This window comes from Rhinichthys klamathensis, unplaced genomic scaffold (assembly GCF_029890125.1).
Source record: "Rhinichthys klamathensis goyatoka isolate OS25496 unplaced genomic scaffold, OSU_Roscu_1.1 h1tg000040l_1, whole genome shotgun sequence".
In the NCBI taxonomy this organism is placed as follows: domain Eukaryota; kingdom Metazoa; phylum Chordata; class Actinopteri; order Cypriniformes; family Leuciscidae; genus Rhinichthys; species Rhinichthys klamathensis.
This window is the reverse complement of record NW_026606587.1, coordinates 3,621,690-3,649,099: the sequence shown is the minus strand read 5'-3', so window position 1 is coordinate 3,649,099 and position 27,410 is coordinate 3,621,690. Positions and strand designations below refer to the sequence as shown.

Genomic DNA, 27,410 nt, shown 5'->3' with positions numbered 1-27,410 from the left:
ATAATATAATAATATAATATAATATAATATAATATAATATAATATAATATAATATAATATAATATAATATAATATAATATAATATTAAAAAAGAGTATCAAGAGTATATTATGAAGACATATACAGTATACTCGATATATCGGCATGATTTCTTTTTTGGCATAGAACACAAAATACATTATTTATCAGAAATTCCTGAACAATATTATTTTTTCTTCAACAACAAAAATCCAAAAAGGATTAAAAAAAATGATAAAAGGGCTCTATACAAGTTGTGTGCTATTTTCAAAAGCCATGATATCTTTGTATGAGAAACAGGATGAATGATGTTTTTGGGTGAGCTATCGCTTTAAACTTTGAGCTGTTGGATAGATGAGTATTGCCAACACAACAGTTGTGTTGATGCATGTTGATGTGTGTAAATGGAGCTCCAACTGTGAATCAATAGATCAACACTGGATAGAAAGCCCCATAGATATAATGCGCGACCTTAAAAAGAGTCCAGAGAACAACTGAAATAATGGATTTGCACTGTAACACTTTATTTTCTTCATAAATTATTCAGGTATGGTGTCATGAACGTGGGCTGACCTTTGAACTTTCCACTTTCCAACAGCGCCCCCGACTCCTCCAACGAGAAGAACTCCTCAACGGACACAAAGTTATAGTCGACTCCCGTGATCTCGCCGTCTCGTGGCTGTCTAGTCGTACCTGCGGGTGACATTGTACAGAAAGGGACGCGTTAAACACAGCAAGTCCAAATAAGTTAAAGGGTTATTGACAGATCGCTGACCCGCACTTCGGCTCAGTGTGTGTGTATGTGTGTCTGCTGCCAGATTAAGACGGCATTTTATCCCCTCTCCATCCAGCCTTGACTGACAAGTTAACAGAGCTATGAACAGCCCAGACCAATTACAGCGATCCAGCCTCAAAAATCCGACACGGCCCTCCCTCTCTCCGCAGGCTTTGAAACGGCTCCACGCTGACACAACATCAATCACGAATTCTTTATCACTCTATACCACACACACACACGCACAGATCCTACCTCCTTTCCGCTTCAGTATCTCTAATTAAGAGTCTGATAAGCGAAATCCCCCAGTACATCACAACATGAGCATTAGTCCCAGCCCTTCACTCTTGAGGTCCTGCACTCTGCAAGTGTGTGTGTGTGTGTTTATATTGATATTTTCACCCGCAGCTCACACAGCCAGAGGCGTACTGGAATGATTAGACCGAATTACTAACCGCCACACCCACCACACGTCAATCTCAGATAGACAAGAGGACACTCGGAGCGAGGACAGGGAAATGCAGCGTCTGTCTAATTTAAGGCTGGCCTCAAGGGTGTGTGTGGGAGCATATGTGTGTACAAAATTAAGCAATGCCTAATGCACGTGAAATGAGTGGATTCTGGGCAAAAATACTGTTGTGAATGGTGTATAATAGGAAAGGTCTGTACATATCACGTGTTATGCATTTGCAAACTGCATGTCGGGATGTTTGCGCAACTGAGTGTTCATTTAATAATCAGTAATATACACAATGAGTTTATTGACGTTAGCATAGATCATTCTGAAGACAAGCACACTGCTGTGTGTTTAACAGATGTAAAATTGTGGCAGGCCGCTCGCGGTTTGGATGGTATCGAGTGGGTTTCTTCCATGCCAGTGGACATGTAACGAGATGGATAGATGGCAGGCTTTGAAACGGATGTGAGATGTGAGAAATGAAAGATCAAACATTGTGCTGTATACTGCATGCTAGAAAGGAATCCAAACACAATTCAATATGCAAATATTATAAGGAAAATAAGCTACATAAGGACAAGCAAAAACATCTGTCTTCCGTCTTATAGGTTTTTTATGTGGAAATTTGCTAATAAACAGACAATAGATTTGTTCTTTATGGAAGCTGGTTTCTTAAAAATGAAATAAAATAATATGATGTGACCTTATTCTCCTGATTGCGCTGTTATATCACAATTTCAATCATACTTTCCAATAAATGTGACTACGTATATCTCATAAAAGTGTTTTTCTCTTTTACAAATGTACAATTTTACAGTCACAATTATCTTTATTTATTCTAATTGATAATTGATTGATATAATATTTATATTTCACAATTGTATCTTTATATCTCAAAATTGTGGCTTTTTTCACATTATGCACTCTCAAAATCTCACAATTGCAACTATTTGAATTAAAATTATGCATTTTACACCTCAGAATTGTTAAAAATATGACATGGAAATAGAGTATACAAATAATTTACTACACACATCAAATAAACTTTTAGAGTTTAGAACTTTTAGAATTGTGCCTTTGTATCTCAAAACTGCACCTTTATTTCTCACATTTGCAATTATTTTTACCAATTGGGACTTATATCTTACAATTGTATCTTTATACCTCAAAATTGTAGATATTTTCACAGGTGTGCATTTACATCTCACAATTCCAACTTCATGTCACAACTGCGACTTTGTTTCTATTAACTGCAACTTTACATCTCATAATTTGCATCTTTATGATTTCTTATAATTGCAGCTCACAAGAAAAGATAACATTTATTTGAAATTTTCTCACTGTTACGGGTACCTGTAGTAAATCCACAGGAATGATGCGTGAAGCAGAGCGTCGAACGAACAATATCTTTATTAAACAGCAAAGTCAAGAGCACACTACACTTCCAACCAAACATTATTACAAGACAAAGAACTGATGCAAACTAAGGGTTTAAATACACAAAGGATAGTAAGTAAAGGGTTAGTTCACTCAAAAAGGAAAATTATGTCATTAATGACTCACTCTCATGTCGCCCCAAGCCCGTAAGACCTCCGTTCATCTTCGGAACACAGTTTAAGATATTTTAGATTTAGACCGAGAGCTTTCTGTCCCTCCATTGAAAATGTGTGTACGATATACTGTCCTTGTCCAGAAAGGAAATAAAGACATCATCAAAGTAGTCCATGTGACATCAGTGGGTTAGTTAGAATGTGTTGAAGCATCGAAAATACATTTTGGTCCAAAAATAACAAAAACTACGACTTCATTCAGCATTGTATTCTCTTCCGGTTCTGTTGTCAATCCGCGTTCACGAGTCCACAGTGACGCTGCTGACGTAAGACGCTGCTGACGTGTATCTGGTGCGTCAGTGCTTCGTTTACAGTCTGAGGGAGACGCACGCTGTAAACAAAACAATCTTCGCAAACATGTCTAAGGATTTCGATACAGAGGAAGACTTGCATTTTTTTTGCCCAGCCATATTTATTTGAACCCGAATACTCGGGCACACCAGATAACACGTCAGCAGCGTCTTACGTCAGCAGCGTCACTGCGGACTCGTGAACGCGGATTGACAACAGAACCGGAAGAGAATACAATGCTGAATAAAGTCGTAGTTTTTGTTATTTTTGGACCAAAATGTATTTTCGATGCTTCAAAACATTCTAACTAACCCACTGATGTCACATGGACTACTTTGATGATGTCTTTATTTCCTTTCTGGACAAGGACAGTATACCGTACATACATTTTCAATGGAGGGACAGAAAGCTCTCGGACTAAATCTAAAATATCTTAAACTGTGTTCCGAAGATGAACGGAGGTCTTACGGGCTTGGGACGACATGAGGGTGAGTCATTAATGACATAATTTTCATTTTTGGGTGAACTAACCCTTTAATGAAACAATGGAAAACCAAACTAACGCTTCCTTAGTTTGGTTTCTTCTTGTCGTTAAGTAGTGCATATTTAATTATTTGAAGCATATTATATGTTTTATACACAGCGATAATAGCAAGCTGACCATCTAGTGCAGTGAATGTTAATATGGTTGTCTATATCGTTTTGGCTTTAATAAGATTTCCCCACTAGGCAAGAATAAACCTGATGTTTTCCATGATTCCTGTTCTCTCCGACAACAAAGTACTTGAATGCAACAAGCTCATAATCACAACTACTGAAGTGGGAGGTTGTAGCTGATAGCATGTAAAGGCAGCATAAAACACACCGAAACTAAACCACCCTGACACTCACAACTACTGTTTGCTATATAAACACTTATCTAACAATCTCTTTGTAGTTAGCATTAGCTTACAATTACTGCGGTTTTACTTAATATAGCTGCAGTTTTGTATATCTGAATATAAATATATACAGTAGTAATGGTATGGCAATGTGGAGTTACAAATATATTCAGTGGCATACGAGACAAAAAAAAATGTTTCTGGTCACCGAAATAGACTTGGGAGGTAAACAACAGCTTGCTACTATTACAAATATGCTAAAATTGCAAACCTAAAAAACTCTTCTACAAACCCTCTGTTATTTTGAAAGTCTACAAATATCAGCAAAAATTCCCCGAGGCTCACAGGGTTGGCAGTGGTATCACAATCCTCACAGACACTATAGACAAGCTCAGTGTGAATAATTCTCTCAGAGCTCCAGCTAAGTGATTGAAGCACACATCAGAGACATCGAGAACACATTAGGACTCTCACCCTCCATGAATTAATGATGAGCTCATTAATTGATTGCCAGGTGTTCCTGACCCTGCGTGTCATAACGGTGACCTTCTATAAATAGCCTCACGCTGACCTCAGCAAAACCCAAGGTCCTTCTTATGACAGATTCAGACCCACAGCAAGAGTGACACTTCAGTTCACACTCACTCAAACAAACACGCACTCAGCAGAAGTCTTCCTTCAACACGAGTACAGGGGAATTCAGCAGGGCGTACTGATACATCTTATTTCCACTTTGGTGAAGGACCACAAATTATGCTCAAGGCACGCACAAAGCAAATGAATGACAAACACATGGTGCCAAAGGGAAAATTATGTAACTTGAATACATTTTTGGCGAATCGGTTTAGCAGCACTGATGTATAAAAGAGTTTAAAATGTCATTTTTACTTTTTAAAACACAATCAAACTAGTTGATTTTGAAAGTTCATTGTACATCATACAAAAGCAGAGTAATGTGTGCAGTGTGCAATCTATTCTCTAAAGAGACTCCCTCTTTACTTACCCATTATAAAAGCCATTTAATTTGATTCTATTGCATGAATAATTGATAAACGACCGACCGTTTCTTAATTCCTTTAAGCGGTTTAATCCTTTATGTCCTGCGCTCTTCTTTAGCAGTGGACCATGTGAACTCTCTCTCAGCGCCGCTGCCCCAGTCGATCTCTATTGTTCAATGGCTTTGGTTTAGTTGAACTGCAGCTATATTTGCTTTATTCTAATGTGCCCTCATTTGAAATCGATACAAAATCACTTTAAATATCTGAAAATACTTCTAAAAAACAATGTAGTCTGTGGTGGACGGAATCATAGACATACAGTATGGTGAGAATGAATTTACCATGCTAAAAATAGTATATTAAAACCTGCTTGTATGCATACTGTTGACCTCTTTATAAACTTGAAATGAGGCATGACGGGATAAAGAGCATTAAACAATCCAATCAAGTCAGAAAATACAATCATAAAGTGAATTAATTTCAAAATGAATTATAAGTATAAAACTAAAATGTTTGCTGGGGATTTAAGTGTTCCCCTTAGACTGTATATCGAATGTATTATTGCAATATATTTTGCACACACATATTTGCACACTGTCCTCCTCCTGCCTACAGCTATATGAGACAGACATTATGTAACAATGGTCTGATACAGTCATACACTCTCTAATACAGTCATTATACTGCAGTCATTTGAGTTAGAGACCAGCTTTGTTGTCCACAGCCTTATAAAAGAGCAGTCACATTTACTGTTTTCACAGGTAAAATCCAATCATTTCAATCCATGAATCCATGCATTTAGGAATTTCTCATATGCAGTGTTGGGGTAATGCATTAAAAGTAACACGAGTTATGTAATCAGATTACTTTTTAAGTAACTAAGTAACACGTTACTTTTAAATATCTGAGTTAGTTCTTCAAATAAGTAATGCAAGTTACTTTGCCTTCCCATGACTGACAGCTCTCCAGTCCCCATATGTTGGGGATCTAGACTAAATCTGAGCATGTGTTTACTCATCTCACTTGCATAAAAACAGATTCAGTATTCCTAAAAATGAATAAAAACAGTGAAATTAAAACTCTGAATGTTACGCAAACCTGCAATAATTAAATGTTAACAATAATATACTTTAAGTATTTAATCTCACTTCATGAACCAATGTCTTTGCTGCTGACCTTTGATGATCCAATTTAACCATACTAATAAGCAAAAATTGCCCGGACATTTTTTAATATAACTCCAATTGTATTCGTCTGAAAGAAGAATGTCATGTACACCTAGGATGGCTTCAGGGTGAGTACATCATGGGCTATCTTCATTTTTGGGTGAACTATCTCTTTAAGGTGTGAAAGGGCCTTTACAATTGCCAAAAAATTACTTTTTTTCCTTTTTCCTAGATGAGAAAAAGTAATGCATAGGTAACGTAACATTACTTTACATAAAAAGTAACAAAGCAACGCATTTAGTTACTTTTTTAGGGAGTAATGCAATATTGTAACACATTAACTTTCCACAACACTGCCTATGAGGGCAACAGATTTCCACGCACAGATTTCGCATCAGGTTTAAGCTGGTCACACAATTTTGCTGCACTAACAAACAGAGAGTACTTCCTGGTTTAAAAGTGACTTCATGCATTGCTACACTTAATAATGGACCTTTTGAGTGAAATTTTGTAGAAGTCTCACTGTTGTGAACGCACCTTAGGCAACATCATCATGAAGATAGAACCTAAAAAGTGACCAATTTAAAGGGATACTCCACTTTTTTTGGAAATAGGCTCATTTTACAACTCCCCCAGAGTTAGAAATTCCTGCGTAATAATCAAGAAACTTCACTGCCGTACCATGAGCGCAGCAGGCGTAATGATATGACGCAGCGCCTGAAAATAGTTCCGTTGTGTTGACGGAAGGTGGCCTATTTTCAGGCGCTGCGTCATATCATTACGCCTGCTGCACTCATGGTACGGCAGTGACGTTTCTTGATTATTACGCAGGAATGAGAGTATAGTTCCTAGCCATATCAGCCTAGAAAATCGCAACTTTACATTTTCCGTCGGTCTTAGTGCACGATGTAACTACAGAAGAGTCAAGTTTTAAATAGGAAAAATATCGAAACTCTTTGGTCATTTTTTTTTTAGAAATGCTAATGGTCTTGTCCACTCCAATGATGTATGCTAAGCTATGCTAAAAGTGGTACCGCCAGAACCGGAGATCGCCTGAATGGATTCAAAAACGGTAAAACTCAACAGTTTAACTCTGGGGGAGTTGTAAAATGAGCCTATTTCCAAAAAAAGTGGAGTATCCCTTTAAAACGAAACACTACAGACTACAGGTGCAACTTACAGCATCACAACTGATTTTAAAAGAGTTTGATAATAGCATGTTGCTAAGTTAACAGGTTGCTAAGTGTGATTCTATAAACTCTTAATCTCATGTCATCACAATGCATATGTAAAATAACGCGACCATCAACTTTAAACAGCTTATAAATCAAAACTGCCTAATGTTACTGAATGAAATGTCGACCCAGGACGAGCTATAGGATTGTGCAAGCATAAGGGGTGTTGATAGACTCGATTTACTCCATCTATATTTTGATCATCGTTTTAAATCTGATCTGGATGTAGTCTTTGACAAAACCTGATTTTCTCAGCTTTTTATGAAACTTCAAAAACATTCAAGTGTTGATAAAAAAGAACGCATGAAGTTAGAATAAAACAGATTTTTTAAAACAGGTCTGTTCATTTTATATATATATATATATATATATATATATATTGCATGTTCAGATATTCATACAACAAAATATTCTGGGGGGCATGAAAAATTGTCAAAAACGCTGGTGGTGGCTGGAAACTTTTTTTTTTTTTTTAAATGCTGGAGGGGAAAAAGTTAAGCATAAAAATACATCACACATAATATTTAGGCAGTGGCTATTTAAAAAAAGCTATATGCTATTTACAATGAGCGTGAATAGTGGTGGATACCATGTGCATGTGTGTAAACAGATACAAATAGCATCATATTTACACTAAGTGCAAATAGTGATAGATGATATTCATACAAAGTGTAAATAGAAATGATATGCTGTTTGTACAAAGGGTAAATTATCCAAGCAATGGTGGACAGAGTTAGCGCTAATTTGCACTTAGTGTAAATAGACACTGCCTTTATAATCTTCCCCCATTTCGGATATTCTGGGATTGCCTTCTCTGTAAAGAATACATGCATTATTTTGCCTTTGAATTTCGCCAAAGAGACAGCAAGTCAACTCACACAATTCAGTGGCTAAAAGATTACATAAACCAAATATTCTCACCATAACATAACATATATTACCTAAAAAACAACATAAGGATTTTCCATTTTTCCATTTGGTAACGCTTTAGATTACAGCCCGGAAAGTACTGCGTAATTAAAGCGATTTTACAATGTAACTTGCGGTAATTATAGTGTACCAGGAGAATAAAAAAAAATATTTATACTGTAAGTATTATAACTAAGGGGAACTTATTCTACTATTATGATACAACAATCTTACATTTGGGAGCAATTTAGCAAAACCATACACTGTGTACCTTTTTGTAATAATGGTGTACCAATACATACTATTTAAAAATTACAGGGTGCATACTGTATCTATGCATTTATACAGTAATCTTTTTAACAAAAGTGCACTGGAAACTAAAACAACTGCAACTTTTGCTTAAATATTGGGGAAAGATACTCTTGTTTCATGTAGTGGTGCTTGTTACCCTCTTGTTCCATATATTTACAGGATAAGTACAAATACATACACACAATCTAATATCACCGACTCGGAAACCTTTATTTGAAAAATTCAAAACAGATTTACAATACTTCTTTTTCGGTTAAACTGCTTTTTTAAATCAACAATTCATTTCAAATGCTTAAGTCTTGACAGAAAGAAGCACGTTTTGTCCCCCCTTGTTTCTCTTGCTTGGCTTCTTCCTTTTGTTCCTCTTATTTTTCTTTCTTTCCACTGATGAATCTGAAGAAGAAATCATCTCTCTTGCTATTCTGTATTATGTATTAAAAGAAAATGCAGTACAGCCAGAAATACGTCCTCACCATTTACTCATCTTTTACCCTCATGCCATCCGAGATGTATACGACTTTCCTTCTTCAGATTAACACAAATTAAGGTTTTTAGAAAAATAAAAAATACATCTCTGGGAATACATAAACTGCAAGAACTGTAGTAATCCATCCATACCCATCCCAATGGGTGGATCAATGTCTTCTGAAGTGAAACAATAAGTGTTTGTAAGAAAAATTACAATATTTTAAACCTTTTAATCTGTAGACTATCGCTTCAGACCAACTGTAAAAAGTTGTTTTTCAAATAAAGGTTTCTGAATCAGTGATATTAGATTGTGTGTATTTATTTTTATTGTACTTACCCTGTAACTACATGGAACAAGAGGGTAACAAGCACCACTTACCATGTAACTACATGGAACAAGAGTATTTTTCCCAGTATTTAAAAAAATTGCAATAGTTTTAGCTTTACTTGCCTTGAAACATGTAAGCCCAAACTTGAACATCTGCACTTTTGCTATAAAAAAACTATATAAATGCATAGATTTGTACCCTGTAATTTTTAAATACCCTATACAGTATTTATTGGTACACAATTATTACAAAAAAGTATACAGTGAATGTTCTCGCTAAATTGCTCCCAAATGTAATTGTTGTAATTGAGTACCCCTTAGTTCTATAATACTTACAGTGTAAATATTTTTTTAATTCTCCTGGTTGTTACCCCTTTATTCCCCAAACTTTACATATTTTTCCCTTATACTTACATGCAAGTACTTTATAGGTACACTATAATTACCGAAAGTTACGCTGTAAATTCGTCTTCATTACGCAGTACTTTTCGGGCTGTAATCTAAAAAGCGTTAGCTTTAATTTTTTGTTAGCAGACTCAAGGTCAGGATTTGGCTCTGGCTATTTGCATTGATTTATTTATTACATTTTTGACCTTAGATCAAGGTGTGATGGTTTACGAATTCATGTGATGGTTTACGAATTCATGTCGCCCCAATTAGTGTCAACATTACTGCTGCATATATTGGACAGGTAAAGTATGACTACCAAGCTGGAGGCATCCAGACTGTTTACTCTGCTATTTTCCATCTCTGTCAGATGAAACTAGAGCTCCCAGCCGGAGGCCTCGGCAGGCCTTCCTGTCTACTCTACTTAGCCAAACTTAAGCCCCTTCAGGGTCAGGCAGAGTGATTTGCACAGCTATTCTACATTGTGTGAAAAAAAAAGCAAATTCTGTCATTGTTTACTTGCCCATATGCCGTTCCAGACCTGCATGACGTTCTTTCTTATAAGTGAAAAAGTATTTTCCCGTACAATGAAAGGGAATGGTTGGGGACAAGGGACAACCATCTTTCACTTTTATTGTATGGAAAAGAGCAGCTTGGACATTTTGCTAGATAGCAGACTGATAAGAAAGTATTTGGCTCATGTGTCTGAACGACGCATTTGAGATCAGTAGAGCTGACAGAGCTGGTCTCAGAGTACAAGAAACATATAAAAGCCAAAAGTGTAACAAGCTAGAGAGTGAAAAGATGTGATATGAAAAGAAACTGCTGACAAAATAAAAAATGTGCTTATAATACTACACCTGGCAGAACTGCATTACAATAGCTCTGCTATTATTACTAACAGTACACCTATATTATATATGGTCATTATTCCACAATATTCACTATATCACCGTGAATGAAAGTTTATTGTCAAATGACTTGTATTTTGCACTGAAGTACGAATAATCTTTATTTGGTAATTTGTAGGCTGTTTTTGCGAGTTAAATCTGTATTATTGAATGGGGTATGTTGCAGTAAGATGGCTGTGAGTTATTTTTGCAGCACTACCCTTACAAAAAAAGACGTTTATTCGTGTTTATTAACTGTGCTATTAGTATTCTTCATTTGAACTAAAAAAAAAAGAAAAAAAAAAGAAAGTATACTTGTAGTCTACTTTTTATGTACTTCACAGAAATATACTTAGGGTTAGGGTAAATTTACACTTAAGTATACTTGACTTATACTGACAGAAAAGTCTAACCCACGGTTTCACATACAAGGCTTAAGTCTAGTCCCAGACTGAAATGCATGTTTGAGCTGTTTTAACTGAAAGCAACTTACACTTGAATATCTTAAAATATGTCAGTGCCATTTTTTTGTCTCAAGATGCACACCAGTAATGTGTTTTTCTTAGGCACATTTATAAAAGTTACTGAAATGTCCTAGTTGAACTAAGGCCTAATCCGGACTTAATCTAAACCCTGTCTATGGTGTGAATGGGTTTCTCAATGAGAGTTTAAGTCTGATGATGATGATAATGCTGATAATGATATGAAGCTGATAATACAAAATGTGGCTCTTTAAAACAAAAGTAATGTTATGTGTTACTTTGCATTTAAGCAATGATGTAAAATAATAATTAATGATTTTTAGGAGTAGCACAATAATATAAAGCATTACTTTTAAAAGTAATTTTATCCAACACTGGTGATTACAAAGCAAATCATTGGTTTGGGAATGTTGTGAATATAGCTTTCGTACATGCTTTTGTAATTGTATGAAGCCCCATCGATTTTAGACAGTATAAGAATGAGAAAACAGAGAAAAATAAATAGGAAAAATTAGGCGAGTGACAAATAAAAAAAAGCTACCAGGAAGTGTTAGTAAGATGGCCGTCGAGTGAACTGACTTAATTAAGGGACTTTGATAACTGCAGACGTCATGGTCAGTTTCCTCAAACCAAATCCATGTCCTTTAAAGCTTTGACTGCCTTGTGATGATTATTCATAATCTGAACTCTGTTCACTATCATAATAGAATCAGCTTTTTAAAATCCAATCTGTCCGTCTGGCAAATTACGCTGTGAAATCAGTCTTATTGTGATAATCAGATACAGTATCTTGAATATATCATCAAAGATGGCTAAATGTAACTTCTCCAAATGATCATTTTGCCCAAATATTGCATGATTTTAACAGAAGCCTTGTTCAGACTGTCAGTCTAAATGATTTTAGGGCATATCTTAGTGGAATCTGATCATATTTAGTATGTGTGAACATCAAAAAAAGATTCTAATCAGATACACAAATAATCGGATTTGGATTGATAGTGTGAACGTAGCCATATAGTGTTGTATGCAAGTTAAAACATAACAGATGGCAAACCGCACAATGGCTTAAATGATCACACATCAGCAGTTGAAACATCTGTAAACATCTATAACATCTCTGTTTGTACAAACGGCTTATTCTCAGGACTAAGTGTAGAAAGTTAAGGTGAGGACATCATCGGGAATTGAAAGTACCTAGCTTTAGGGGCACTGCCTCATTCAGCAGACTGAGATAAAGAGAAAAACTAGCCAGAACAGTGTGTTTTGTGTGTTCACTGTCCTGTGTAAGTATTTGAATAATTAATGCACGTGTGAATCTTAAAATGCGTTGCAGTATCCCAAATGAAGCTTATATGTGTTTTGGAAGAGCCAAAGACAAGCTCAAAGGCATCTCTGCAGTAGTTATTGTTTGTGTGTGTGTGTGTGTGTGTGTGTGTGTGTGTGTGTGTGTGTGTGTGTGTGTGTGTGTGTGTGTGTGTGTGTGTGTGTGTGTGTGTGTGTGTGTGTGTGTGTGTGTGTGTGTGTGTGTGTGTGTGTGTGTGTCAGCAAGCAGAATGGCACACGACAGGCAGCGTCAAGCTCGGCATGACCTACTTCACTATAAATCACTATAAATCAGAGATTACCCCACTCAAGTCTACGCTATGTTTCAAACACACTCCCACACACGCTCAAACACATGTGCAGAGCCAGACCATGCAGCATCATGTCCGAACTACGAGAACTCACTGAAACTTTTCGAACAATGAAAAAGAAACAAGAGAGCCAGCATCACCAGGAAGTTCCCAAAGTAGCCACAAATGTTTTACAATGTAAACAAAGTCCCTTTGAGGCAAGCCAGTTCCCTCTGTGGGCGGCCATATCGGTAACACCACACACTCGAAGAAAAAAAAGGTACAAAAGTTGTAAGAAATGTCCACCTCTGTACCTTTTAGCCTTAAAAATGTATATCAGTACCTTAAAGGTAAATATTAGTTCCTAAAGTGTACATATTAGAATCTAAGAGTACAGGCAGCTCCAATTAAATTGAGTGAGGAAAGGCTAAACTCTCTGAAACTGTTTATCAAGATTCTGTTTCAATAACATATATGTATCAATAACCCATCTATCAAATCAGCAATACAATTTGACAAGATTAATAAAAAAAAAAAAGGCTTTTTTAGCTTAAATAACACTATAAATCTTTAGGGTTATCTGTTTTTTTTAGGGTTATCTTGTGCATCAGGTGGGACTTATACCTATGATTTCACAAGAACACAATCTAATTGTAATTCGTAACTATTTTGCGTTTTCCAAATTAGTGTCAAGTTCAAAGAATTTGTACAATCATATGTTTTCATACAATCTGTATATAGCCTGTTGACTGTTAGCTTTATGGGTAGGGTTAGGGGTTTTCATATATGCTAATCATGCTATACAAGAAACAGCCATCTCATAATATCTTGTGAGATCAGTTTGTTATTTTCTACAAGTGGTCTATCTCCCCCTCCTTGTACCATCTCTGGTTATAATTCCACTGTAAAAACCAGCAGAACTTCATCTACTTAACAAAAGCTTATGAATTTGATAGAGGTTAATCCAAATATGTGTCTTATCACTGCACAAAGATTAAAATGGGAAAGAAATTACTCAAAATATAATTAGGATTTTAAAGCTCAGGATAAAGGGCACAGAAAAAGGAAAGCAACAGCGGAAAAAGAGGGTGTGAAAGAGAGACGACTGATAGAAAAGAGCGTGAAAAGTGAAGTGAAAAGCATGGAGATGTTATGAGGCCATATTCAACAGTTCTCTCTCACAGAGCATGGAGATGTGCCTCACTTTTATTAAAAACATCACTGCCCATATTAAAGGATTATATGAAGTATAAAAATGGTATAACATTCTTTAAACACTCTTTGGCATTCCGCAGGAAAAATAACAGTATGTTGGGTTTGGAATGACATGAGGGTGTCATGTAAATAATGATGGAAAATGTATTTTTGCCCCAACTATTGCTTTGATAAGTATCTTTCATCTTCCCCCTTCTCTATCTCTCTTTTCATTCTCTCGCATCCTTCCTTTCTTGTCGCAGTGAAACCAGTTGGAGCTGTCAATGTCAACACCTGCTTACTATTAAATGGATCACACGCCAATTAACACTTCATCAGAAAACCTGCAATACCTTGAGCTCAATCAGCCTGCGTGCAAGATGTTAAGTGCTGTTGCATGAAATAACAAGCTCATTTTCTAGTAGTTTATTAGTTTGTTTAAACATATGGGCATGTGTGGTTAACCATGGAAAATTACACATAAAATCTCTGACAGCAATGAAATGAAATGGAGCAAATGGAGATTTTTCCTTTAGTCTTCTGCTTCTCAGATTTGTCTTTTAAGAATAAAAATAGATCATAACATGTATACAAAATAAAAAAGATTAGAAATAAAACAAAAAGATTTCAATATGCACGCCAACAAATCTTCAAATCCTTCTAAAATCCCTCAATCCTTCTTAAACAAAATGATTTGAGTTAGCCTATCGACGTTCATTTTATCCTATATCCTACTGTGTATAAATAGTTTCTAAATAGTGATATATTCATGGTGAATATAAATAATGTATCATTTGTTTCTAATTTTATGTGTCCTAAGGGCTTTTAGAAGAAAAGGCTGTGACAAAGTGGAAACCTACAGGCACTATCAAAACATTGCTCTGTTTGTTTGAGCACTTAGATTAAGTAACATCTCAACCAATAATGTGAGTTAGGGGTGGAGCTATCAGTTTGTCTGACCAATGACAGAAGTGGGGGAGCGTTTGGGAAACCTGTCTGGAAATCAGTAACTTTTTATTCTGTTTGTGGCACTAGTGACAATTGGATATAGACAGACATAAATCCTCCTCCATCCTAGCTAACAAAAACATGTTCTAAAACAGTTTTCTAACATTATTATTAAAGGAGAACTCCGGCGCAAAATGAACCTTTGGTCTAATTACACATTGTTACCTAGTCAACCGTTATCTGAGATTTGTTTTCATGATTATCGAATGTAAATAGTTTTATCTCTAAAAACAGTTTAGCCTATAAAGCTAGTATAACGCTAGTATATTGGGCATAGTGTAATGACAAATAAAAATCGCTTGTTAATACCACTAACAAGGCTGAAAATAGACCCACACTAACACGGTAGCATAATGAGGGTCCCTACCTTCAAACCGAAGCATTGAGAACTTTGTCAGTGTCCAGACAGTTTAATAAGAAGATATTTTAAACATACAGTCAACTTCGCGTATACAGGCAGAATCCATCTTTGAAATACAGCCTTTACCAGTCGATCTACGAACGCCGATCCAAGCCTGCTGTTCGCGCTCACCTTATCACAACTTATAGCTCGTTCACATCTCACCAGCGCACTTGGATCGGCGTTCGTAGATCGACTGGTAAAGGCTGTATTTCAAAGATAGATTCTGCCTGTATACGCGAAGTTGACTGTATGTTTAAAATATCTTCTTATTAAACTGTCTGGACACTGACAAAGTTCTCAATGCTTCGGTTTGAAGGTAGGGACCCTCATTATGCTACCGTGTTAGTGTGGGGCTATTTTGAGCCTTGTTAGGGGTATTAACAAGCGATTTTTATTTGTCATTACACTATGCCCAATATACTAGCGTTATACTAGCTTTATAGGCTAAACTGTTTTTAGAGATAAAACTATTTACATTCGATAATCATGAAAACAAATCTTAGATAACGGTTGACTAGGTAACAATGTGTAATTAGACCAAAGGTTCATTTTGCGCCGGAGTTCTCCTTTAAGTTATTTCTGAGCGTTAAAAAACATAGACGAACATGAATTATGTAAAGATAATGTTTTTGTGCTACTGTTTTGAGAACATCATTAAAGACCAGATAACTTTGAACGAACATTCTATGTGTATGGAAAAAACATTTGTTTTCCCCTTGAACGTTCCCTGTAGATGGGATATAGGTATTTTAATCTCTAAAAGAGCAACTTCTGAACAATCTTTTTTGGGGTACTCACAGGGCACGGCTCTCAAGTAGAGGTTTTCTCGGATCACCTGCTGGAGTTGACTGTCCATGGAACCCGGTGTGAAACATTTGCTCAGGTATAACCTTAGATCCTTGCATAGAGTTGAGCCTAAAAGCAGGACAGATGAGGAATTAGAAAGGGAAAGACGGACAAGCAAACAAACAAACAGAGACATTGTCATTCTTTTAACACACAGTAAGAATATCCCATAAATTAACATTTACAAACGAGGCAATGTGCTTACCCACCTCAAAATCTGCAATTCAAAAAAACTGAAGAGCTTGCGAAAATAAACACACACAGATACATTCTGCCTATCCCCTGGAGGCAGTATTGATTAACCTTTAGATATTAGAGGTGTTTCTAATCAATCAAATGAAGCCAGGGTTGGTCTACCGTTCGGCCAGAAACGCAAAGAAATGCTACTGAAGAGTACAATGAATTCACATTTTTATGGTCAGTATAATGGTGTATCACTCTATGTAGAAACACATTCGGGTTTTAATGAAAAGTGTGTGCCGTACCGAGACGTTCTCCCACAAACACACACGCAGCCTTGGATTAAAGTGAAAAATGTCACACACGCAGTCTTGGCACGGCTGCCCAATGCTCCACTCAACATGGCTGATCTCTTTATTTCATCTGCTGTGGTTTATGGTCTCTGATGACAGGCCACTTGGCTGTTATAGATGAACAGAGTGCCTCTCGAACCCATCAAAATGACAGACCCACCCCCACCCAACCTCTCCTAGTAATAAAACACAGCTCACAGTTCTCATAAAGGAACATAAGCCCTGCAACCACATGAGCACACACAAACGCAGCATATACAGTATGTATGAAATGACCGCCATGACATTCTGGAAGGACACTAATGCTGGTCGGCTGTTCTCCCTGAACTTTATTTATCTAATTCAGCCAGGGCTGCGTTTCCCAGACCATTGCCACCAATGTTCTCTACGATCAACTTCGCTCACGATGCTTTTAGGAAACGCAGCCCAAATTAGTGTTGATTGCATTAGTAAGAGTTAGGGATCTGCAAAAATTTCAGCATGTGCCACATTGTTTATGCTAAGAACATGGATGATGCCTCAAATCATGCGAATCTTTACTTTTCTGAGCATAAAGAACAAGAGAAAAGAGGGAGCTATTTTGACTTTGGTCAGTAAGCAACCACAGAGCAACCACCCAGAGCACCCAAATAACCACCTAGCAACGCCCAAGCAACCACATAGCAATGCTCTAAACTGCACTCAGTGACCACATAACAATGATTTAACTACTCTCCAGAACATCCCAGTTCCATTCCAGGTGTAGCGTCTGGACCGATCAGACACACACACATTATTCATTATATTTAATGAATAATCCAGCAAAATCACTATCCCAACAAAGGTCTGTGAAACTTCCCCCAAATCAAGCTAACACACTGGCAGAACTCGGTGTCCTGTTACAAGACTGATAAGTTTACGACCCAAAAGAATGTGCATGAACTTAATTCTTGCTGAGAAGGAGAAATGAACCCTTTTAATCCTATATATTCCATATATATAACCATGTGATAAATGTATTAACATGTATCTAATGTTCAATCTCATGATTTTCCTTTATGTTGTTTGGTCTATGTTTTCTTGTAAACTCTAATGGGTTAATGTTTCAGACTTTGCATACTATGGTTAACCAAAATCATATGTGTGGCATATTTGGTCTCTATAACCTGGTACTTTGAAGATCGAAATGACTGTGTACATGATATGTCGATAACAACAACATATTAGTATTACAAGAATCTTTCATAGTTTCTTCATCGGCTACCACCCCTCCAGCGTGCACATGCAATGAGCACCCTTAAAACAAAGAGCAATAAACCATATTCCCGCTTGGAACTTCCCACCCTTCTTATTGGCCGAGCCAACCCTGAGAGGTTGGACTTTTCTCAGGTTATGAATTGCATCCACACCAGCCCTTCCCTCTCTTGCGCTCTCTTGTCCTCTTAGCTCTTCGCTTGTCCTCGGTCCTCTTAGCCTCTGGCTCTCTGACTCTCTTGGTCCTTCTTGAGAAGTCATAACGTGAAGATGAGGCTGAACTAGAAGTCCCTCAAGGACTCCCAAGATTGCGCCAGGCTGCGGCCTTGTCTTTCCATTCACCAAAGATCCTCTGACTACCACTGGTTCTCTCTCATCAAGACCACATCAGCAAAGATCAACCGGAGCCTCAACAAATTGCATCAGGACAGTTTAATTCAAATGGAAGAGACATGCAAGCATCAAACTTAGTCTCATTAATTGTTACATTGAGTATCCTTACCCCTTTTCAAGAAGGGTGTGTTAGAACTAAACTGATGGTTTGCTCAGGCTGTTGATCTGCTGAACATCAAACAATGCTATAACTTCTTGCTTTCCTGTATTCTTCTTCAGCTCTCTTTCCCTTGGTAAACTATGCATGTATGTATGTGTATGTTAGAGTAGTTTAAATGTTTAGTCTGGTTAATAAAGTCTTTTTCATATCACACGTAAAGTTGTCTGTGTCTCAAGCTCATATCTGGAGTCACTAATCATAGATCTTGACTACTTGCTCTTTGTAGTACTTAATAAGAAAGACATTTCCTATGCCCCGGAAATGTACATTTCTATTAATTAATAACCAATATTGAGTGTTCACGGGATGAACCGAGTAATTGGTTGTAATGTTAATGTAGCTACATCAAGTTAACCCGATTAACTGATCCAAATATTCATAATCAATTATAACAAGTTATGATTGATTATTAATATTTCATAGAGCTAGTTTGCTACACAGGATAGCCAGCAACTACATAGCAACATTAAACAGAAACACCAATCAGAACACCTCAACAACAGCATAGCAATCAATCATATAAGGGAACGTTCTAGTAACGCCCTAGTAACAACATGGCAATGCATTAAACACCACTGAGAACACTTTAGCAACTATAGCACAGATCTGGCAACCTGGTGTTTTAATCTCTCTCTTGTTTATGTTTTGCAGTGCTAGGGTATTCTGTGTTGTTGCTAGAGTGTTGCTAGCCAATTTCCAAATGGCTGCTAAGTGGTTCTGATGCCCTGTTTACACCTGGTGTTAAGATTGGCCGATTGGATCACAAGTAGACGAGCGAGACATATACACCCATTTACACCTGGTGTTTTAATCCATCTCTTTTGTGCACTTTCAACTAGTGATGGGGACGAGACCGCCTATGCCGAGTCCGAGTCAAGACCGAGTCTTTGAAGGGTCGAGTCTGAGTCGAGACCGAGTCCATTGGTTTTCAAATAAAGTCGAGTCCGAGTCAAGACCGAGTCTTTGAAGGGTCGAGTCCGAGTCGAGACCGAGTCCGTTGGTTTTCAAATACAGTCGAGTCCGAGTCAAGACCGAGTCTTTGAGGAAGCAAGTCCGAGTCGAGATTTTGTCTCGACATGTCAGTTTTGATATTCATGATTAATATCACCCCAGTTAATAATCAACAGTTAGGCCTATTGACTAAGCTAGATTGGGAATTGTTTAGAGGAGCAGTCTTAACTAGTGATGGGGATGAGACCGCATATGCCGAGTCAAGACCAAGTCTTTGAAGGGTCGAGTCCGAGTCGAGATCGAGTCTTTGAAGGAACAAGTCCGAGACGAGTCCGAGAAAGCAGAAATCGGTCTCGAGACGGGTCTCGAGTCCGAGACCGGACTCGAGTACTACACTACTTTCAACCACTGATTTCTTCGAGGGGAGAGTCTATGGGCAGGTAAATGTAACGTTTTTCTTTCAATCAAATGGATGAAATAAGATTGTACAATTTACCTATGAATGCGACCAGAGACGACAGAAAAAACACACGGAGAGCATCAGCTTTCGTTTCTGCACTGACAGCCGTAAGACCATGCTGAACACTGTGAGTGTGTTAGAAATCAGGAATGGTGAGAGAACATTATGCTTGGTACGTTTTTCATCTTCAAACCAAACTTGGGTCTCCAGCCAAAGTTTAAACCCCGTCTGGCTAGCGCGCTTCTCATAATTTTTACGCATTAGTTCTAGGCAGAGAGTAGGCATCTTTTGCGGCTGTTTGAACATATTCAACCACATGAGAGTTAACACTACGAAAGCAATCCGGTCAAATGCATTTTCGACTACCTCTGGAAGTGCTAGAAAGTGGACAAGCTCAAAACTATTTAGACCATGTTTACACCTGTATTAATTCCACTTGTGATCGGATTGATGAAAACGCATCTTAATACCAGGTGTAAACATGGACCAAGAATACTGTACTAACCACATAGAATTGTTTCAAAAGCCCCTCAGAACACCTTAGAAACCATATAGCATTGATCTGGTGGTAACCATTCAGAACACCCTAGAAACACCATAGCAACTACCAAATAAAGCAACCACATAGCAACATGCCAAACACTACTCTCAACACCACAGAAACCACATACCAATAATCTAACAACTACCCAGGTCAGAACACCCAAGAATTCCCAGAAACTACACAGCAACAGTAAATATCACCCAGAAAACCTCAGCAACTGCACAGCAGTCATCTAGCAACCTTCCAGAACACCCTAGCAACCACTTAAAAAAAAATACTGTAGCAGCCACATAGCAAAGCATTAAACACCATTAAGAACACCTCAGTGGCCATATAGCAATGATCTGGCAACCAACCAGAACACATCACACATAATGGTGGCATAAAATTTAGTCTAATTGATCATCCTGTAGAAATTCAGTTAATTGCAAAAGTGCAAAATAAACATAAAAAAATGGAAATGAAAAAAAAAAAGAATCCTCATGAGTTCACCATGATCAATTCCTCTGTTTGGAAGACAGAGCTGCTTTTATAAAGATTTGGATGTATTTCAGCAGGGACATATTGATCTTTTTTTAAAATAGAAGTGCCAGAATTAGCACAAAGCTCCTCTTCTCTGTGGCCACTGTGTTTATATAGGATACACAGGCAGATCAGAAGACGATATTAATAACAGAACAGGATGCATAATTCTGCATTTCTAGGACTATGAGATATTCTCAGCAGCTAATGCAACATGCAACAGTGAAATATAACCTTACTGACAAAGCTCAATTGAATACGCTGTAGTTGCTAGTTGGAGGTGTTAGAGGTGTGAGAACAGCAGTAGAGAGGGGGGCGCAGCAGACTTGGTTGGATCATCTAATAGGATGGAGGAAGTCATGGTCAGGTGTGACATACAGTTTGAAGAAAAAAAAAATCACCCATGCCATGACACTGTGTGATAAATTTCAGCGCCCCCTAAGGGTGACATACGACCCATGTGACATAAATACCACCATCCAGCAACAAGGGAACAAACTCTATAAAGAGTTGACAAAGATGGATTTCGCAGTGGGAGTCTGTGTCAGGGTTCTATCACTTCTGTCTAGCTGGCGGTAGATCCTTTTCCTATTTAGCACCAAAACTTTGGAACAGTCTTCCTACCATGATTGTCCGGGAAGCAGACACAATCTGTCAGTTCAAAGCTAGACTAAAAACACATCTCTTCGACCTAGCATACACATAATACATTATAGACTTCAATAATTATATGTTAGGCTGCATAGATTAGGTCAGCCAGAACTGGGAACACTTCCCTTAAATCCAGATGTACTCGTTACATCATAAGAAGAATGGCATCTGCGCTAACTTTAGTGTCTTTGTTTATCCCGAGGTTTTCCTGCAGCCTGCCGGATCCAGGCCGTATCCAGATCTGACGAATGAGATTCGCCTGGACCCGATGACAACGCAGTGCTGAAGTGTCAACTATCCTCTCCCTATGGAGGATCCCTTTCCCACTCTACAGATAAAGCGTTGTTGAAAATCCGGTTCGCGTACCCCGAAGTGATAAAATAAAATTCGGTATCAAATTTATAGGCAAGACAAGTAGTTTGTTTAGGCATGGTTTGTAGGGAAATTACAAACCTGCGCACACATATTCAAACGAATATAACTATAGAATCAATTTTTAATGCCCATGTGAACGCCATCAGGTCACAGGTTCGCGTTTAAAGTCTGTTTAGAGAGAACTCCGTCGTCTTAGTGGCCCCTAATGTAATAACAAATGATAATTTTGCTGGAAGTGAATCAATCAAAACCAACTTTAGCCGGAAATAACATTATTCAAAATCGCTATGAAGCCAAAACAATCTCTGTTACCGTAAATTGTATGTTTATCTCTGTAAAGCTGCTTTGAAACAATCTCCATTGTTAAAAGCGCTATATAAATGAAGATGACTTGACTTGACTCTATTTCTTGGTTTTGTGACAGAGCCCCGACACTCTGGTTTTGTCTTGTCTGTGTGCCTTGTTTCATGTGCGGGGCGTGGTGTTTGGATCCCGGCACGTCGGTCTAGTTTGTTTCGGTTCTGTGTCGGGATTCTGACATTCAAGCTCCGCGTGTTTGTATTCTGGTGTGAGCGCACAGAATGAGCTTGTCGTGTGAGCGTGCGGTTTCGAGTTCGCTCGGATCGTACGCTCTTCTGTCTGCGTGTGTTGTTGTGTGTTTTGTGTAGCATGCGGTTCGTGTTTACATCGTCCGTGTGCTTTCATGTCATGTTTTGTCTTGTGCTGTGTTGCATGCAGCTTGTGTTTTTCACTCGCTGTGTGCTTTCATGTTGTCATGTTTTGTGTGAACACGTGGCTTATGAGTGTTCTCATTAGCTGAGTGTTCATGTCTTGTTTTGTTTGGGCACATGGCTGGTGATTGTGTTTGCTGGTTTGGTATGAGCACATGGGTTGTCGTGTTTCCTTGTGCCATGTGCTCTCCTGTCATTTTGTCTTGCCCCGCCCATCTTGTTACCTGATTATTGATTCATTTGCCCCACCTGTAATCTCTCGTTACATGCTTGTTTGCTCTCCCTATTTATTCTCCCTGTGTTTGCATTCCTGTGCTGGTTCGTTGTTGTATGTTTCCCTGCAGTCCAAGTCCAAGTCCAAGTCCAAGTCCAAGTCCAAGTCCAAGTCCAAGTCCAAGTCCAAGTCCAAGTCCAAGTCCAAGTCCAAGTCCAAGTCCAAGTCCAAGTCCAAGTCCAAGTCCAAGTCCAAGTCCAAGTCCAAGTCAACGTCAACCCATCCCCCTCGGGGTAGTTTTTGTTGTCTGTTTTTTATTTATTTATTATCATTAAAAGCCCATGAGCTACTTTCATCACACCCATACCTGACAGTTTGTCATGCTGTTGTGACATTAAGATTAGTTTATATAGTGGTCAAAACATCATGAATACTCGTACACTCATAACTTATATCAGTAAGATTTGTTTTTATGTTTTTGAAAGTAACCTCATGCTGTTGACTTTGCTGTTAATTGGATTTCTATTAATTGAAATAAAGCTGAATTAAAACAGTACTAAAATATCTAAAGCTAAAACTGAAATAAAAATTTAATTAAAGCTATATTTAAAAACAAATAATGAAAATGACAAAAGCACATAACAAGATTACTTAAAGTTAAACTAAAATTAAACTGAAAACATAAAAATAAAAGCTAATTCAAAGTATTAATAAATATTATAATATTATATATATTTTATTAAAATAACAGTCAAAATAAAGTAAAAGTACAATTACAATTACAACCGTTTTTTTTGTTTTTTTTATTATAAAAATTTAATTTATTCCTGTAATGCAAAGCTGAATTTTCAGCATCATTACTCCAGTCTTCAGTGTCACATGATCCTTCAGAAATCATTCTAATATGCTGATTAGCCGCACAAGAAACATTTGTATTACTATGTTGAATTATTATTAATGTTGAAAACAGCTGCGCTTTTTAATTTTTTTGTTTATTAAAGTTCAAAACAACAGCACTTTATTTGAAATAGAAATGTTTTGTAACATTATAAACATCTTTGGGTCGTCACTTTGGATCAATTTAATGTGTCCTTGGAGAATAAAAGTATTCGTGCAGTGGAATGGTAGTGCATTTGTAAATGAGAGACTGCGGGGGAAAAAATACAAACTATTAGGCTGTTGTGGGTGGTTGCCAGGGTGTTGCTATGCAGTTGCTAAGGTAGTTGCTAAGGTAGACTGAGTGGTTGCTAAGGTTTTGCTAGGGTGGTTGCCAATTTGTTCTGAGAGGTTTGTAAGTGTCATTAACCCAAAGTGTGAGCTGTAGCAGTAGTTATGCTTGCATTAACAAGAACCACTACCAATGATAAGAAACACTATTGGAGAAAAAAAAAAACATTTAGAGACCAAAAAGCCATGTTCAAACCAGTTATGTGAGAATGTAAAGTTCTAACATTACCTGGAGACACTGATTTGATACGGATTGGATGGGGGCAGGAGTTTAGGAGCCCACGCACATCTCCTAAAGTCAGGCCCAAAACAGGAGTTCCCCCGATTTCTATGATGATATCGCCAACTGTGATCCCTCCCCCTGGCGCAGCCGTGACGAATGGGAACTCTCCATAATCGGCCCCGCCTCCGATGGCAATTCCCAACTCTCCAGAGCCGCCAACCAGCGGTATGAAAGTCTCCTGCACTTTGGAGCGCCAGTGCAGCTTCTTTCCTGCAACCTTAGACATGGCCAACGAACTGACAGAGAAAAAGAGAAAGAGAGAGAGAGAGAGGTGATATGGACAGAGATTAAATTCATGTCAGTAGGGAATAAACATAGAAAATCTAATGCTAAACATTCAGTGTTTGGACATGTTGTAAATATCCATGGATGTAAGGTTTTCAAAAGACTACATAATCACAGAATATTCATTTTTGCATGAACTATTTCTTTAAATCTAGGGCTAAGATGGAGCAGACAGATCAGGGAGGGCAGGAGGTCAACATGTGCCCTAAACAACAAGGAGTATGGCCTCATTTCTATGTGTTCTGTAAGGAGCCTCGAGACAAATCAACAGATGCCGTCTCAGTGGGAGGTACAATGAACATACACAAACCCCCTTCACCAAAACAGGTGGAGGAGCTCTTCAAATCAAACATGCTATTTGAAGCAACCCCTCAACAAAACACCTACACCTAAAAATATTTCAGCACTAAAGGCATGCTTAAAAATGTATTAATATCATTGTATTAGACAAAGAATCACCAAAGCAAGTGATATATTTGAAAGAAATATAGTACAAGCACATTTAAAACCAGAGATATATTCTTTAAAACTGATGAAAATGTATTACAATATTATATGACAATTATATGATAAAAATGTATGATAAATTGCTTGTTATTTTAAGTTTTAAGCTTATGTTCCTTTATTTTAAGTCCCATTAGATAAAAGCATTTGCTAAATAAATAAATATAAATGTAAATTTAAAGAGGACTTATTAAGCTTTAGCGTGTAATGTTGCTGTATGAGCATGACAAAGGTATCCAAAGTCAATCCAAACGGAGTAATTCTCTATATTATAGTTTCTGAACTCCCTGAAATGCCGCATTTGTAGTCTTGAGTTTTCGTCCGGGAACGTACACGCCACAGTATTCCTCATTAAAATAATTCCCACCCAAGGCATACGCAAAAAAAGGGGGTGTTGCCTGGTTGAGTTGTGTTAAAGGGATAGTTCACCCAAAAATTAAAAATTGCTCACCCTCCAAACCCCAAAGACCTTCGTTCGCAACACAAATTAAGATATTTTTGATGAAATCCGATGGCTCAGGGGGGGCGCTATTTAATTAACACTTTGAAGGCCCACAAAGGTAGGAAAGACATTGTTAAAATAGTCCATGTGACTACAGTGGTTTAACCTTAATTTGAAGTGACGAGAATACTTTTTGTTCGCCATAAAAACTAATAACGACTTTATTCAACAATTTCTTCACTTCTGTATCAGTCTATGACGCGCAGTTTATGACGTGATGATGACGCAGGAGCTGGAATTCTAACATATGTCCAGAACACGCTGGGCTGTGTTTACAAGCAGAGGAAGACACACGCTCAACATAAAACAGTTCATAACTATGTCTGCAGATTTCGACACAGAGGATGAATTACATTTTTTGCACAACCTTACTTATTCGAACCAGAATATACAGAAAACAAACTAAAAGAGATAAAAGAGGCTGCAACACAACCACAGCCACAAGCTCCTGAAAAACAGAGAGCAATGGAGAGCTTATGCCTACTGAACAGGAGAGTGTGTGCTGCATCGATTGTGATATTGTCATGCCACATCTTTAAAGTTTGGATAATTCAGACGATGAGACGCCACATGTATCACACGCATGTGTCATGGTGCTCTCGTGAACGCACGTCTGAGACTGATACAGAAAAGAAGAAATTGTTGAATAAAGTCATTATTTTGTTATTCTCGTCACTTCATAAAATTAAGGTTGAACCACTGTAGTCACATGGACTATTTTAACAAAGTCTTTCCTACCTTTCTGGGCCTTCAAAGTGTTCATTAAATAGCTGTCAATGGAGCCCCCCCTGAGCCATCAGATTTCATCAAAAATATCTTACTTTGTGTTCCGAAGATGAACGAAGGTCTTACGGGTTTGGAGGGTGAGTAATTAATGACAAAATTTTCATTTTTGGGTGAACTATGCCTTTAAGCTGCATTCACACAAAGCGACATGATCTCATTCATTCCAATGGAGAGCTGGCAATTTCCGACGACACAAGCGACAGTGACCATTGGCGACATGATGTAGGTGTGTCCAGCGACACAAAAATTTGAGAAATGTTTAAATTTAGCAAACGAAGGGTGACTTTCAGGAGAAACAACCAATAGGAGTGAAGTCAGTGGAACAACAACCCCGAACAACAACCCCGAAAAAGTCAAAGTTTTGTAAAAGGGCATAATATGGCCTCTTTAAGACCAAAAAATAATGAAACGCATTGTGGATTTGAAACATCTACATAGTAAAACCACACCTGTGTGAACTTGAAAAGGACTGACTTCATACTGTACATTTACAAAAGCCATTGCAAAAAATGTCTCCGAAAAGTTACGTTATTTCTGAGAAAATCTCTAGCAGCATTTGTTTGCAGACGCTACATGATTTGATATTGTATTATCTAATGCAATAAAATGAATACATTTTAAGGGTGGCTTATGTGAGCAAATACTATTTTGGGCCACTCCATAGTGTTTTTCAACAAAATCCTAGAACTGTCCAACTGGGGCCTGTGCTCTGTAATATTAGGCTGCATATACAAAATTGATATTGCATAACGTAAACAAAGCTTACTGAAATTATGATTTACTGC

At 37.6% G+C, this 27,410-nt stretch overlaps 1 protein-coding gene and 1 long non-coding RNA gene across 9 annotated transcripts in view; one reads left to right on the top strand and one right to left on the bottom strand.

The window, feature by feature from the left end:
* The window catches only part of LOC130081920 (membrane-associated guanylate kinase, WW and PDZ domain-containing protein 1), a 115,761-nt gene that overhangs the window by 53,183 nt on the left and 35,168 nt on the right, over nt 1-27,410 (bottom strand). For all 8 annotated transcript variants that reach the window (XM_056246645.1, XM_056246646.1, XM_056246647.1 and 5 more), the window contains exons 2-4: nt 24,495-24,784; nt 16,224-16,340; nt 592-711 (exon numbers count right to left, since the gene is read on the bottom strand). In XM_056246645.1, coding sequence (XP_056102620.1) covers nt 592-711; nt 16,224-16,340; nt 24,495-24,774 — 517 coding nt within the window. In that variant the 5' untranslated portion in view covers nt 24,775-24,784. The remainder of the gene's footprint in view (nt 1-591; nt 712-16,223; nt 16,341-24,494; nt 24,785-27,410) is intronic.
* The window catches only part of LOC130081933 (uncharacterized), a 65,553-nt gene that overhangs the window by 4,231 nt on the left and 33,912 nt on the right, over nt 1-27,410 (top strand). The window lies entirely within an intron of this gene.